General features: G+C 38.5%; 2 protein-coding genes across 24 annotated transcripts in view; both read left to right on the plus strand.

Annotated features, from left to right (window-relative positions):
* SORBS2 (sorbin and SH3 domain containing 2) overlaps window positions 1-16,655 on the plus strand; it is a 152,469-nt gene that overhangs the window by 15,063 nt on the left and 120,751 nt on the right. For 19 of the 23 annotated variants that reach the window (XM_072928310.1, XM_072928284.1, XM_072928305.1 and 16 more), the window contains one exon: window positions 4,001-4,128. The exons of the other annotated variants lie outside the window; for them this stretch is intronic. The gene's annotated coding sequence lies outside the window, so the exon portion shown is untranslated. The remainder of the gene's footprint in view (window positions 1-4,000; window positions 4,129-16,655) is intronic. 23 annotated transcript variants of the gene reach the window in all.
* On the plus strand, window positions 12,941-14,982 carry LOC140684028 (uncharacterized). Its single transcript, XM_072928961.1, has 2 exons — window positions 12,941-14,423; window positions 14,537-14,982. The coding sequence occupies exon 1, from the start codon at window positions 12,941-12,943 to the stop codon at window positions 13,790-13,792; it is 852 nt and encodes a 283-aa protein (XP_072785062.1). The 3' UTR covers window positions 13,793-14,423; window positions 14,537-14,982.

Consider the following 16,655-nt stretch of genomic DNA (forward strand, 5'->3'; position numbering starts at 1 on the left):
TGGAACAGAGGAAGTTGGTTTTACTAGCAAAATAGGCAGGCATATTATCCTGTTGGTCCAGTTTCAGAATGATAGCTGCAGTGGCTGTAGTCATTTTTCACATCATTATGACAGCAGTTACATGGTTTGCATCCATATCGAATTAGCTAAAGTATTGGAATTGGTTCTAACAGATGACTAATATTTAGATTATATGCTTTCAATACTTGTAGAGGTTTAAATGCCTGTGATTCACTTAAAAGTTGACAGTATCCTTACATTTTAATGTAGTTATTTGGTACTGAGTTAAAGGTATTATAATAATAATTTTTAGTGGATTCTATGTGATATAATGGTGTTATTAAACATTAAAAATTATAACATAGCTCCTTATTATAACTGTAAAATGTCTTACAAAAAATGGCTAGGGGTTTCAGTCTAACAAAAATCTAAAGTCAAAAATGAGAACTCAATATTGCTAAAGACATTTGGTGTCTTAAAGAGAATACAGGTCTGCTGTTCTGCAGAGCTACAGCAGAGTCAACTCTTCGTCAAACATGCCATTTCGCAGGCCAGTTTATGTTAATAACGTGAGAGTGTGGTTCTTTGTACTTGCTGTCTTGATCCATGTCTTTCAAATGCATGAGTTTTCTGTAGAACGCTTCTGTAACAAATTCAGAAGGCTGCTTTGATACTTTTTTGTGTGTAGGCATTCCTGGCACTAAGTTCAGTTAACACATGTTCATACATTTTTACTTACATCACGTTATACAGGATTAACCCCAAATAATATTGTATATGACCTCTGTGTAGCAAGGTATTCCATCTTGTCCAGGAGCATGGCCATCATTCTTCATAGCTCCATTGCTTTTCAGCAGTGGAGGCTACTGAAAACACACATGACATTGGAAAAAAAATATTATTTGTAGGATCCTTCAAGTTCCTATATGTCTAAAACACTTTTGAGGCTAGGTGAAGTCCAAGATAAAGTATGTGATCCAAAGCTTTCCTTCTGTAGATTTCTTTTTTCAATGCACTCTAAAAAACACTCATTTCAGAGACTGAGGTGATCAATTCTATGAATGCACACTCTTAAGGGAGACTTCTGAATGCAGAGTACATCCATTTTGTTTCCATCCTCGAACATTAAATTCACTTAATATTACCTGTCATAGTTTAGATGAAATTCAAATTGGATTTGGAAAAAAAAAAAAAATGAGCAAATGAAAGAAATCATATTCATACTTCTCATTTCTTCCTGAGGCAGGTAACATGCAATTCAGACACACTATCATACTACTCAAAGGTGTTCCAGTAATCTTAAAGTATATTAATAGAATCATGGATAGAATAATACAAGGAAAATGAATCATTACACCGGCTCTGCAGTGTTCACCTGCATATCTTGATATGTACAGGGACACTTCTCAAAAGGATTATTCTCATTCAGCCATTCCATATGAAGCTTCAGTGACTCAATTGTGTTGGAAAGGCTAGGCTTAGAAAAATCAAGATTTCCTGTATGTGAATCTGTGCAGTGAAGTGTGTATGCAGATTTTATCTCTTAGTATTTCAAATAATCTTCTGGATCTCTTACTGATCAAGATTCTTTCCTCTGGTTTATGAAAATCTCTGTAGTGTCTGTCCTGTAGTATCTGGCCACAGAGCTCCTGGAGACTTGCACCAAGTATCTACATCATCTGTGTGAACTGTACATTTCTTAGTCATGTTTGAGTTCTTTAGTATTAAAAATTGATTAAATCACACTGGAGTGGGTCACTAAAGAAATTCTTTATTTTGGTATTATATATACATACACATGTATCTTTGAGACCTAGATGATATATGTGATATTTCTGACATCTCATATTTCCTGTGGATAAAGATGATCTGATTTGTATGCAGTAGCTAAAGCACCTTAGTATATATCAAAGGAGTGCTTATGTCATGTTTAGTAAATCCTATAAATACTAACAGGTAAACTGCCATTTATTTACACAAATACAGTTGCAGAGAGTGTGTGAGGAAACAAGGTACCAAGATAGGTTAAGTGCTGATGGTGACTCAGCTAAGGGTAAATCTGTCTTCTGAGAAAATGCCTCTAAAAAGAAATGCTGAGCTGCAAAGTCTTGTGTATTAAATTGTGTTAGTAGTAAATTGGTACTGCTAATAATGACTTTAACACATATTTCTAGTTTTGTGCTTGTGTAGTATTAGTATTCAGCATGTGGATATTTATTGATTTAGCTTGTAACCACCAGATGACAGCATTATGGATAGCAAGGTAATGTAGAATCTGGCACTAGTGGTCTGGTAGATACAGGTCTTGTATTTATTTACAAACTATACTTCATGTTCCACTTGACCATTACAGCTCACAAGCTGGCTATAACTCACACATTATCTGAAATTTAAGTTATTGGAGTTTTGTTCATGCATCTCACATATAAACTGAGCTTTTTATCTTTGCTGGACTAGTTTTGTGGTAAAATTATTGTCTTAAACTAGACATCAGGAATGAAGTAGCAATAATGATTCATTTAACATGTTGGTATTTAGAGTTTGTGGGTTTTGTTGTAGCTTCTTTTAACTGCTGTAACACTAAAAATAGCTGAGATCAAATGGAAAGGATACTTTTGAGCTAACACAGAATTTGTGCTATATTTTTACATTTAGCATTTTTTTCATTATTGTTCAAAGTGTTCTGTAGCTAATGATTTTTATACAAGTCTTCAGGAGAAAATGTGCTTTTCATGTTTGTATATGACAACAAGCAATGCTTTACTTAACAGTTTACTAAATAGCTTGTGTCTGGCATCCTGTTTCATGTGTCTATATAACTTCCAAACAGCTACTTTTCATTAATAAATCAGAAAATAAGGTGTCCCATGGTGTTCTAAAATGTTATCAAATGAATATGCTTAAGTAGTCATGACTGGTAATTTAGCAGATATTGAAATATGTTGCAATCTTACAACACCAGCCTGTTTAAATTTTGAGCTGTGAGAGTAACTGTAAGCCTCATAACTTTTCCTTGAACAAAATTAAAATTTTTCAGTGGCAGTACTTAACAGTGTGATGATGTTTGAGAACTTTTTTTCTGAGGAAGCAAAACCAAGAATTGCTGAGATATATAGAGGGAAGTTATAGAAGGATATGATGGAAGCTTTCTCCTCTACCAGAAGAGGCTGCAAAAAATTAAAATGATAAAATTTTTCACTAACTCAGTTTATCTGTGTTTTCTTAAACTTCAAAGTCATTACCTTTTATGTACCCGTGAAGATGTTCAGGGTCTTTTCTTAGAGTCATTAATTTGTATTTATACTTTCTGTTTCCCAGTATGGAAGGGTAAGTTGGTTGGTTGGCAACGTGACAGAGGAGGACAGGAAGGTATTTATCATGTCACTGAATGGCCCTGATCAAAAAAAAAAAAAAAACCCGGAATGCCAGCAGGTTCAGGTCACTAGGCTTCCAGAATAGTACTGTTGCTGAAACTGTAAACTTGAGATGTAGGCTAGAAACAAACTACTGGCTTCAATGTTGGCATACTGGTTTGTCCTGTCCTTGGATGTGTATACCAGTCAAATGTGATGGACTTTAATGCAAATAGAACTGCTCCCATCTCAGATGAAACCTTGTATAGAGAAGGCAAAACATTTTCAGAGGTAACCAAACTCAAAAGGTGTTCTTCACATTAAAAAAAATCCATGGTAGCTCATTGTCTGAGCTCAAAGTAACAATCTACAATGTCCCTGATTTAATTTTAACAGTAGTTTGGTTTGGTTTTTTTCATCAACAGTGGTTGTTCTCTGCTCCTTCTGTTTCTTTAAATAAAAAATTGGACAATGAACAAAGTTTTTTGCTATGGATTTCCTGATTTTTTTTAGCTTGGGTTGGGAGGCTGTTCTGTATTACATTTTCATTTCGATAGTAGGCAAGCCCATTACTGCTGAAAATAGCTCAAATGTTCGTAGGAAAAAAAAAAGCCAGCAGCTTAGACTCTTCTCTTTTTCTTTTGCAGACTCTTGCATGTGAGTCAAATTAATTTCTTGAGAGAAACCTTCATAAAGGGCTAAATAAACAAGGTCTACATATACAGAAGTTTATTGTTTTTGCTGCATTTGAGACACAGCTAAACTCGTCTGATTGGTAAGTCATACTTTTCTTAAGGATTTGTCTTTCTTCCTGCCCTTATGACTTGCATTTCTGAGCTTCTAATTAGTGTTCAGAGAAAACCAGCTTTGGCTTGCTGGTAGTACTGGTGCATTCTGTATATGAAGTACAGAGATCAATCTGCAAGGCATTACTGTGCTGCTTTTACAAACTTCAGAACAGTATCTATGATTCTGTATGCCACTTTGGTATACATGGGATTTAATAATTTCTCTAGTATTTTGTTCTAATTTTCCTGTTATGAAGGCATTAAATGTTTTAAAGCAAAGTGGTGATTGTTCTGTCTTGGATTTACCTGTTTGAATGTTCTGTATTTAATAAACTAATTTAAGAATGTGTATTGCAAAGTATATTCAGCGTCAAGACAGAGTTTAAAAATAAACTTTCCCAACATTCATTCATATCTCATTGATTTTTGGTTTCACCTCTTCTAGATAAAATTGGTTGATGTTATTAAATACAATGCTTCATTTTTTCTTGGTGATGTGCCTATTTAATGGGATAGTAAGCATACTTATCACTAGTCTTTAATTGATCATATAATTCTGTAAAAGTTCTTTTAAGGGTATTTATGTCTTATAGTTTCTTTGGGTTTTGATTGTACAGCTTGAAACATTTTTTTCCTATGATTATGAAGTATTTACTGAGTTTGACCCAAACAAAGGCAAGTTTGTCCTCTGCCTTCTATTTTTATTCTTTATTGCAATAAAATGAAGAAAGTCTTGGAAGAGCAGAAAATGTTTTGCTGTGTGCTGAGGTTTTTCTAAGCAGTTGGCTGGCATTAGATGGCACCCTATATATACCCAGTCCATCAGATCACTTATGCTGCAATGCTTTGGCTTACCACAATTACTGTGTACTTACATACTGCATGCCCTAGTTCTGCACAGCTCATTTTGTAGCCTTTGCTATAGCCCTGACATCAGTTTATTTCAAAAAATAAGTTGAAAACTCAATTTTCTATTTAAAAAAAGTGTTATAGTTAATGTAAAGCAATAGTTATCTTTTCATAGGGAAAAAAAAACCCAAACAAAGCAGATCAACACTCATACATAGAACTGTTTGGAGGCTTTCCAATTAATTTAAATTTTAGTAAGAAGCTTTCTATCTTATTTTTGGATAAAAAGAGAAAAGCTGAAATAGATGTCTAGATTCATAAAAAAATATTTTACTTGTCTTACATTGATGGTTTTCGTATAAAAAGAATTTTTTCACCTGAGAATTACTTCTCAAAAAGCTGAAGCTTCTGAAGGAACTTAAGACACTTGCGAGGCCATGCTGCAATTACTCTTTAAGCAATTTAGAAATGTGTGATCCCTTAACATGTCCAAAAATATCGCTGGAGGAGAAATTACACATAAATAGGCTGTATAATAGACAAAAATATGTACCAATTATTTTCAATTAAAAACAGTTCTTGCACTGTTCAAGGTAAGGGCCAGTGATGGTCTATTAAATACCATTTCTTAATTCATGTAACTTTGGATTTGCTATATATTTTGCATGTAATTTTTGAGTGAATAACAGGGCTGACTTAGAGGAACTTGTATCTGGCACGCTAACACAACCCAAACTTCAGCTGAGTGAACTTGGCACAAAATTCAGCATGAGAGAGAAAAATCTCAGGAGAGCAGTGGAATTCCTTTCCTTGAATAAGTATACCTCAGCATTCATGGGAAACAAATGGTAACATTTTGTGCAAGTTTCTGCTTTTCACAGTGTGTCTTTGTTCACTTCCCAAAAGGGGTGTCAAATACATTGAAAAAAAGAAAAACAACTTTTTAGTTGAATTTTTCATTTTACTTAATTATATGGTCCCAAGGAATCCATTAAATCTGGGATGGCCTAACACCATTGTTTATAACTTTTTGTGTATGTAGAAAAAAGGCTCAGTTAGAACAGTGTGGTTACACAACTGTGTTCCATCCACAGTGTTTTTGTGATCTCAAATAGAAGGGTAGGAGGCAGGTGTATCTATCAGCATTTTGTGATGGAATTATTTTTTCAAAGTGTCTCAGAAAACGTTTTCTTTTTGCCAACGTGTTATCCAAACAAAATATGGTATTACTGAACTGTTACCTTGAGAAACAAAAGATCATGATAACTTAGATTTCTTGTTAAAAGCTTTGTGCTGAGAAAGACCTTAGCTTAATGTGCTGTTTAGTCATGATGTTACTTCCATGATGTGGTCTTCTGTTCATTTACTGATGACAGTGGAGTTTTATGGGAATTGTTCTGTATGGGATTCTCATCTAGGATCTAAGCATATCAGCAGATCATAGTAATATGGTGAAACTGCATGAATTTAATATATGACAATGCTGGAAAAGAAAAAGGTGTTTTGAAACCTTGAAATCAAGACCTAGTGATAGAGTAAATAAATCTGAGTAAAAGGCCATCATGAAGCCATTTCTTCCTCTCATTAACTGCAGACTGGGGATATACCAAAATGGAGATGCTGAGAACACTGTTATGTGAGACCTATGAGTTGTGTCTGCACTGGACTACCTGGCCATGTGGTATTTTTAGATAGCAGTATATGGCTCTGGAGAAAGTTTGTGATATGATTCTGTATGTAACCAGCTGCTATAGAGGGTTTCAATTTTTATGGCATCCTGGTTATCTTGTGTCTACAGTAGTGTAAAATTGCAATGCCACTTTGTTGGCTTTGGAGCTTTGTCGGAATCTGTGGGTATTGGTGATTCCGAGATTGTAGAAAGTCTCTGTCTTTCTGCCCCGTTGCCAAAGAAGAAGCCATAGTTCGTCTGTGCTGGTTTCAAGGTTGTTTATTTTTGCTTATCTATAACAAGTTCTGCTGCCCTGCCGCAGCTCTGTCCTGCAGGGCAGTGTGTGGGGCTCTGCCCCTCAGTGGGATGGTACAAACATTATATACAAAAAATTACGTGTACTATATTTACAATAATGTGCCAATATCTATCATCTACGTTGAATAGTGTGTCCCTAGCCTAAACCAATAGAAAAATGCCAACATCACCAAGAACATGGAGGTAAGGAAGAAGAAGGAGGAAGAACAGGTTCAGGCCCACTTTCCTCCATCTTAGAACTCCTGACCCCCCTGTACAAAGTAAAACCCCCCTGTACATGTGTTAAAACCCCCCTGTACAATACTAAAAAATTTTACCCTCTAATTTGTGACTACTTTTACTATATCATCTAACCCTCTGTGACTGCTTGTTCCACCTTTAAAGTTGGTAATTCATTCCATGGTTCAAACTCAAAATCACAGCTGTTTTCTGCTGTTTGCCAGGGTCTAAAATGCTTCTGACCAAGGCCTGGAACCTCTAAAAATGTCTGAGGGACATTTTGAGTTCCGACATCTCCCCTCTCTGTTTGAATCAGAAACATCCGCTTTATCATGCTGTTCAAGGTCCTTCAAATACACACGAAAATGCATGGTAGAACAAGCAGAAGAACTACAAGTCCTATAAGAATATAAAATGCTATTTTCAAAAGTTCTTTCCACAATGGTGAGATATCAAAAAAGATAAACAAATCATCCCATCAGGACCCTGTAACTTTGTTCAATTTGCTAATATTACTTTGTATTTGTTTTATATTTTTATGAATGGATTTTGAATGATCGGACAAGTTCATGCAGCACATCCCCTCAAATTCCTCACATCCGTGCCCATGTGTCAGCAGCAAATGATCAATTGCCGCCCTGTTTTGAAGCACTGCTTGCCTTGCACTGTTGATGTCTGTTAACATGTCACTCAGTGCAAACGAAATGGCACGACTGTGTTTCCTCAACCAATATGCTATATGATCCAATTGTGTCAAGGCCGCCCCTGATGCTGCTTGGAATGAGAAAATTGCTACTGCAATTCTCCGAGACTTGTCCCAGGTAGAAACATCATCATCATAATTTGAACTATATTTTTCAAGGGATCCTTTCCTTTTTGAATCAAGAACACCTCTTTGACAGCTTTGTTCATGGTCTGCCTCATGCACTGAGGCAAGGACAGCACAAACATTAGAAGAATTACAATACCTTATAATTACATACAACTATTTTCAAAATCTCTTTTCTACAATTGTGAAAAGTGAAACAAATTGAACACACCATCTACTTATGATTCAATTTTTCTCCATGTGTGTTTGGTCCTCTGATACCTCTTTAAATTTTCACTCGTGTGTCCATGTGTTTACAATAGATGTTCAATTACTGTTTTGTTCTCATTTCTCACTGCTAGCTAACAAATAATTCGATGCAAAAGAAATGACATGGGCATCTTTACTCTGCCCATAACCTCTTTTGATTCAACTGCACCAAGGCTCTTTTTGATGCCACCTGCTGTGAAAGCAGAACCACTCCGTTTTTCCGAGCCTTTTTTCTTGGTATTAACATTATCATTGTCACAATTTGGATCATTTCATTCATCAGATTTTTTTTCTCCTTGCTCTCTTATCAAGGTCATGCTGTGTGTTAACAAAAGATCTTTCAATGCTGCATGGACTACCTCTGATTTTTGCAGGGATAGCAGGCCAAATCCTGTCCCCGCAAATTAAAAACATTCCCTTCGGTAAAGTGGCTGGATGTTGAAAGGATGGTTTGCTTGTCATTCTGGTATGATTGCACCAAGATGACGCATTTTTATAAAAAGGCTGATTCGGAGTGACATCTATTGTATGATTATCTGTCTTTGCCACTCCTGATGAATTAAATTTGATGCACCATTTCATTTTTGTTGACCCAAAATGTCCAAATCCAGAGGTTCAAAGTGAGCAGCAGGAAGGAATTGTGTCCAAACATGTCATCCCTCCACAGGGTCTGAAAGAAACTTCAGAACCCCTGGAAGGATGTCCCCTGGGACTGACCATCCCTCCACTGGCACACCTACCAAGCATGTTGAAAATGGTTTCTCTGGTTTCGAATGGGTCAGGCAAATGCTGTCCAGACCAGTTGCTTTTGCCAAAGTCTCCCACACTTTTTCCCTGGGTTGTCTCATGGGAAAATCTGTCCTGTTGCCCAAGGCAACAGGTGAAAGAATGAAGCACATGAACACTATTTATCTGAATCCCATGTCCATGTCCCCACCCTCTGTGAGAAACCCCGCAATGCAGCAACACCCAAACAACACTTGATTTCCCAGAAAAAACCCCAAGTCTCTGGGTGATCAATCGTTGTCCGACGAGACGTCTGCAGCGTTGTTGTCTGCCTTCGTTTGCGTGCTTGCTTCTCTGCTTCTCAGGTCCACGTCCACTGACGTCTGCACTCGATAAGGTTACATGTGCCTCGCTGGCATTCACTTCAGTCCTCGTCCTATAGAAACACAAGCGAAACCCTCGCCCCAAGTTATTAATGTAAATGAACCTTCAATCTGTCCTGACTCTGGACTTCTGATCAAAACGAAAGGATTTTTCCTTAGTTTTTCCTGTGGGCTGTTTGTAACATATCTGACAATTATTAGAGTGGGCTTTGAGAAAAAACCATTTAAAAAATTCAACACATTTGTTCAACCCTGCCTCATCCCTTTTCTGTCCATCCAAGTGGATTTCAGGGTGTGATGTGTTCTTTGCTTGCTTGACCTGAGGGAGAATGAAGAATATTGAAAATATGTTTGACTCTCTGTTTTTTCAAAAATTTGTCAAGCACCTTGCTTGTATAAATTGGACCATTATCTGTTTCTATTTCTTGTTGCACTCCTAATGATGTAAATGCTTATAAAAAATGTTTGCAGGTATGTTCTGTGGTCTCCCCTGTATATGATGCAAAAATCGCCCCTAAAAATGTATCAATTGAAATATGGATATTTTCGAGCCTCTCAAAAGATGGGTATTTTGTGACATCAGCTTGCCACAGCTGAAGGCTTTTACAAACCTCTCAGATTGGCCACTCCTGTAAATACAGGAGACTGCACAAACTGGCTCTCTGGCAAGCAGATTTCCTTTGTCTGACTTTCAGAAGGGTGAAAGGTTCCCATCAATGCCTGTGCATTTTTGTAAAAACATGCATGGTTCAATCTTGCCTGCTCAAAAATGTTTGGCAGTGTCTGCAAGATGGGCATTGTGAGCCTATCTACATGAGCATTCTCTTTTACTAAAAATCTCGGAGGTGAAGAATGCACTCTGATGTGTTTATTAATGTTCTCTGTTTTTCTAGGATTATTTTCATGCATAATAGATAGGAATATAAAATTTCCTTGTCTGTATGTTTTAAAAGCGATTTTTCTAATTGTTTGACCACATTTGCAACATACACTAAACTTGTGATCAGATTGAGGGTTCCTAAAATAACTGAAAAATCTTGACTATTGTTACCAATTTTTCAACTTGTGGTGAACCTTGTATCATTGTGATATCTGATTCTCATCTCCCTGTTTTTTGATTTTTTCATGTGACCACTGATTTGTGAGTTTTTTCCCAAACCATCAGTGAATACTGTCATTTCTAACAAAATCCTTGCTCAAAGCTACTTATTTAAACGATTTTTTTTTTTCTTTCTTTCAATTTTATCTGTTCAGTGTCTAGCACTCTCCTCATATTTTTCTCAATGATCAGCAAAATCAAGTCTACAAAATAATTATATCAAGAGATTAAAACATACAAAATCTTCAACCTCATTTCAGCCTTATTTCAGGCACTTCTTCACTCCTTTTCTTTTTTCTTTTTCCTTTTTTCTCTCTTTCTCTTCTTCTCTTTTGAAACAAGAAAGTTGAAATATAAAACATAATATAGAACAAGACAAAATATCTCAATAATAAAATGCATAAAACTTATCAAAATCTATAACAATTCAAGAAAATTCAAAAGAAAGATATTCTAAATAGCATATATAAAAATGAACAAAGCATGATCATTAGAAACATTGTGACAGCATTTCAGAGTCTGCAAACAGCTGAAACATTTGTTTCCAGTGAAAACCCTTGGCATCCCTTCCCGGGCAGGGCTGGCAAGTTTCACCTCAAAACTGTGTCAGCTGTCACATTTGTAGGATCGAATTGATGGGTCAAAAATGACCTGCATATCATTCATTTTTGTGCAGAAACCTCTGAATTTTGCTGGCAAACTCATCTGTCCAAGTTAAAATCAGGGTCTGGCCAGGACCCAAACTTTAAACTGGAGAGATGTCCCTTAACATATTATATAAAACAAAACTTACACTAACAATACATATATAATACTTAAAACATAACAACCTATTATAACATTTTCTTATAAAATAAACACTTGAAGTTCAAACCGATAAACTGTTCAAATGACACAAAGATTCATTTTTCTTGAAACTCTTTTGAAGGAAAAAGATGCCAATTGAAGAAATCGTAAGATTAACAATGGCAAGAGGTTGTCAGAATGTTTCAGGCACCTCTCTCTGAGATTTTCTGAAAAACATTTGAGAATGATGAAAAATAGAAATGCAATGATTCCACTCACAAGAGATATAAAAACGAATCAGGAAGTTCACCTAGAAAAATGCACAATACAGTTAAAATCCAAAATGAAACTTCAGAACTGGCATGTAACCTGGATAAGATTACATAAACAACAATAAAACATACGAGAATTCACTATGAAAAAACGAAGCACAAATCTTCACCTGATAACATGATAAAATTTCTTAACAATAACGTTTATAGAACACTTATATAGTTAAAAATAAAGGATTTGAAAACAAATGCCTTTTGTATCACTATACAAAGAAATAACAGACTATAAAACTGATTTTTAAACAATGAAATCAATCTCAGAAAACTCAAAATAAATTCTTTTACAACTCTTATATACTGATAAACTTATAATAAAACAGAAAATACTAAAACAAAACCAAGAATCCAATAAATCCAATAACTTCTTCTTAAATCAATGTTCATTATTACTTTGTGAACTGTTTCAGACAAAACCTTCTCATCCTTAAAGAAAAACAACTAAATCTTGCTGCCAAATAAACTTGACCTTTGAAAAACTTAAAATAATTTTTGAATCAAACAGTACTTAAACTCAATATATAACAATCTTAATAAAGAATCCCTAAATTATATTAACTTTACGAAATCCATATGTATCAAATTAACAATATATAAATCCATTATCAATTAAACCTTTGTAAACTTAACTTCTTCAGGGCCCAAACCTAAAATAAACTTAAAGTGATATACTCTAATTAAACAATACTTAACTTAAACGCAAACCAACTATATAAAAATCAATTCTATCATTAATAAAACGTTAAAATACAACCTAACTTAAACCTTAATATAATAAATTACTAACATTTCATGCTATTTAATTCTCTATTTCAATTTTCATTATGATATCTCCTTTTCACAATGTGTTCCACAATTATTACTTATCATCACACCGGCTGGGCGTGTCTGCTCGATCAATTCTGTGACCTAACTGAAAAAATCTGGGGTTGGTGTTTAGAAACATTGGGGAGATTTGAAAAAGGCCTTGTGTTGGCTGGTTTTCAAAAAGCGACTGATGGAATTTTATTTCAGGGTGAAAATTGGGAGTCTCATCCTCAGCATTGCTGCAGGATATTTGCTGCTTGTAAAAGATTGTTTGCTGTTGTGATTTTTTGTTTGCCGCGGCATGAGAGCACTGGGAGCATTTTTGGTGCAGTCAAACCCCGCTTCTGCCTGCGTTAGGATGGCTGCGCCCCTCTCTCTTGCTCACACCCGCTGTCAGCCACTTCCGCGTTCGCTTTAACTCTCACAAACGCATGCGCAGCCTTGATTCACCCTCTGTGTCGCCATGGGAACAAGGGAAGGAACTCCCGCACCGACCGCGCCCGCCCGCACCGGCTCCGCGCGGCCGTTCCTCGGGAATGTCCCCCCCCATTCTCTCTGTCAGGCCTGGCGCTGCCTCGGTTTTCGCTCTGGGTCGGCCCGCGCCGTCCCCGAGCCGCTGCTGGAGCCCAGCGCGATTCGGCGCTCTGCTGACGTCATCGGCACGCGCCGCCGCGTTCCGCGCTGTGCAGCCCCGCGCCGCTTCCCGCCCGGCCCCGCGCCGCTTCCCGCCCGGCCCCGCGCCGCTCGGGTCTCCCCCCGCGGTCACCGCGCAGTCTGCGGACGGCTGGCTGGCGGCCACCGCCGCCCCCGACGCCGTCTGTGCCCGCGCCCGTGCGTTCGAAATGCAAGAGATCTCCGCTCCGACTTCCGGGTTTTGCTCTACCGTCTCGCGCATGCGCGCTGCCATCGCCGCAGCGACAGGAGAGTCCAGCTCTCCGTCCAGCCGCCGGCCTGGCCAGCGCCGCCGCTGCGAATTGGGAGCTATTCCCCGGCACCTGCCGGACGGTGCTTTCGCACTCTCACGGATTCCCGTCATGGAACGCATCACCGGGCACTCTGGGCGTCTGACCACCGCCCCATCCGCGCTTCCGCCGCCTCCTGCGTCCGCTGGTTCCCACTGCCCCCCCCCTCTCGCCTGCACCGCGGGCTGCTTTGAACTCCCCACCCGCGCAGCTGCGAGTTCTCTCCTCTCTCTCACTTTTCCCTCCGCTCTGCACTCAAGTCTGCCCCTCCCCCCAGGAGCCGCCGGCGCCGCTGCCCCCCCACTGTGGGTTCGGACTCGGGCAATGGCCAGTCCTTTCCTCCACCGAGGGCTGCGTCTGTGCCTAGCTTATCTCTCACTGTCTGGGGATTTTCTGCAGCTGAGGAGCTTAGAAATTGAGATTTGAGGAGTCTTGAGGAACAGTGTGAACCTGGAGACATAGGACATGATGAGACACCCCCCCTCCCGATCCTCTTCGGGAGGCAATTTGCTTCCCCTGGTGAGGAAAATTGCCCGAAGCTGCTGGCTGGGCCATCTTCCTCCTTGTGCTCCCATAGGAGCCTTAGCTGTTCAGTCTAAAATGCCGCGTTGTGAAAATGACTCTTATTGTCCTTGCTGAAGGCAAAAGCTTTTGCGGCAGTCTTATCTCTCTTTTTTTTTTCTTTTTCCTGTGGCTCAGTAATACAGTTGCTTATTGATCCCTTACGAAAATTTAACTCAAACAAAAGATGTACATCTGTGTGCGGGTGAGTATACTGCACCCACAATAACAAAGCTTTCATCTCATTTGAGGCTATCTCTACCAGATGGGTAAAAGTCTTGCCCTGTAGGGCTGAAAATTTTTTTTTTTGTCTGTCCTTGGGAGCATCCCTTCCCCATGTTCTTAATTTCAACCATTCTCACCAAAAGCTGAGTCACCCGAGGTCAGTCCGGAGATGGCACTGTTCATCGTCCAGCAGGTCACAGGCGAGAAATCCCAGGCGCGCTTCTGGTTTTCCTCCTCCTGGCTGTCCTCCAGACGAGCTGTCTTGGTGAAGGTCAGGTTCTTATCTTGAGCTTTCTGCTCCCTCTCCTCCCGGAATCTGCCGAGAGCATTTGTGCTCTGTTCCTCTTCCTTTCTTTATTTTTTTGTTTTTCTCTGCTGATGAAGGTTGGAGGTTGTTTGCTGTTTCTTCTTGTTCTTGCTGATGCCCGCCAAGGGACGCCAATTGTCGGAATCTGTGGGTATTGGTGATTCCGAGATTGTAGAAAGTCTCTGTCTTTCTGCCCCGTTGCCAAAGAAGAAGCCATAGTTCGTCTGTGCTGGTTTCAAGGTTGTTTATTTTTGCTTATCTATAACAAGTTCTGCTGCCCTGCCGCAGCTCTGTCCTGCAGGGCAGTGTGTGGGGCTCTGCCCCTCAGTGGGATGGTACAAACATTATATACAAAAAATTACGTGTACTATATTTACAATAATGTGCCAATATCTATCATCTACGTTGAATAGTGTGTCCCTAGCCTAAACCAATAGAAAAATGCCAACATCACCAAGAACATGGAGGTAAGGAAGAAGAAGGAGGAAGAACAGGTTCAGGCCCACTTTCCTCCATCTTAGAACTCCTGACCCCCCTGTACAAAGTAAAACCCCCCTGTACATGTGTTAAAACCCCCCTGTACAATACTAAAAAATTTTACCCTCTAATTTGTGACTACTTTTACTATATCATCTAACCCTCTGTGACTGCTTGTTCCACCTTTAAAGTTGGTAATTCATTCCATGGTTCAAACTCAAAATCACAGCTGTTTTCTGCTGTTTGCCAGGGTCTAAAATGCTTCTGACCAAGGCCTGGAACCTCTAAAAATGTCTGAGGGACATTTTGAGTTCCGACAGAGCTTAGGATGTGCTTACCCTTTCGATTGATCCAGGAGCTGGCAGGATTCCCAGCTTCTCACAGTAGCCTCTGCTCATCATCATTAATCTGTGGTTTGGGGGAAGAGAGTAAAATTAATCACTTTATTAATATTCAAGTACAGCAGTTAGCATCTTTTGTAAGAATTAATAATTTTAACTATAACATCTAAGCTTTTGGTTGCTTAACTTTTTTAAGAAAACCACTGTCTTTTAGATAAACATTTTCCATAGTCTACAACTTCAGCAGTATTAATTTTCCATTTAAAAAAATTAATATTTGCAAATGAAAAGCAGGTACTTTTGCATATGAAACAATGAATAATTTTCACTTCTGCCACAAGTCTTGAGTTTAATTCAATTCTAATTTTTGTATAACTTTGAAAAGTACAGATTTAGGAATAAAGTTGCATATACATGGCAGAGAATTCACCTTTTTAGCCACAGAGCTACGGAATGGGTAAGGTTGGAAGAAAGCACAGTGAGGTTATCTAGTCCAAAATCTCTCAATTTGCGTGCTTGTACTTTATTGAGAAAAGCATGCTTTTAAGCACTTTCTCTCCCTAAGTAATCTAGTAAGTATGCTTTAATCTGTTTTCAAGGTGGCTCACATAAGGCGTTATCTGTTTATACTTGTAAGACTGCATGTGTCTCCATAATATTAATGTCTTAAGAATTGGTATGTTACCTTAGTGACTTATGCCCCTAAACATTTAATGCTGTTAGAATGTTTAATGCTGTGTCATCTTTAGTGGTGAACGTGACTTGACCTAGGCTCCTTCCACACTTGGGACTGCTTTCTGTTTCCCAGAAAGGTTCCCTCTAACAGTCATTTAGTACAAATGCATTTAGAAATGAACTGTCCTGGTGCAAAGGAGATAGTTAGCATGTGTATCTTCATTAATCTGTGCAAAAACAACAGGTGAAAAATGTAGCAGCAGCTACAAGCACCAAGTTTGTGTATGCAAGTAGCCTCTCGACTTTGAAACTGCTCCTAGAAGCACCTGCATAGCATTCATTTACTTGTGTGATTTATCTTGATAGATCTAGTGAGCTAAGACATGAGGTGCAGCAGAGCTGTATGTGTGACCCTGAATCTCTGTGAGGCCTCTGGACCTTCTGGAAAGCAGTGGATTTCTTCTCCAAAGTCAAAAAAGGTTGAAAGAAGAACAGAGATAAACAGTTTATATAGCTAATAATGTACTAGTGTCTTATTTGATTCCTGGGAGGGAAGGAAGCAGAGGAGGTGCAAATGGGAAGGTAAGCTATGTTGTTCATGTAAAGGGACAGTTGATTTGGAGAACAAGTGTTCTGTCTTGATAAGATTTAGTCTTTCAGAACAGTCAGGTTCTGACCAGTGGATAGAACTTTTGAAGATTTT

Source organism: Taeniopygia guttata, chromosome 4, assembly GCF_048771995.1.
Source record: "Taeniopygia guttata chromosome 4, bTaeGut7.mat, whole genome shotgun sequence".
Taxonomy (NCBI): domain Eukaryota; kingdom Metazoa; phylum Chordata; class Aves; order Passeriformes; family Estrildidae; genus Taeniopygia; species Taeniopygia guttata.

Bases quoted from the DNA above. Each gene is read 5' to 3' on its own strand.
- LOC140684028 (XM_072928961.1), top strand. From the start codon at position 12,941: ATGTCCCCCCCCATTCTCTCTGTCAGGCCTGGCGCTGCCTCGGTTTTC.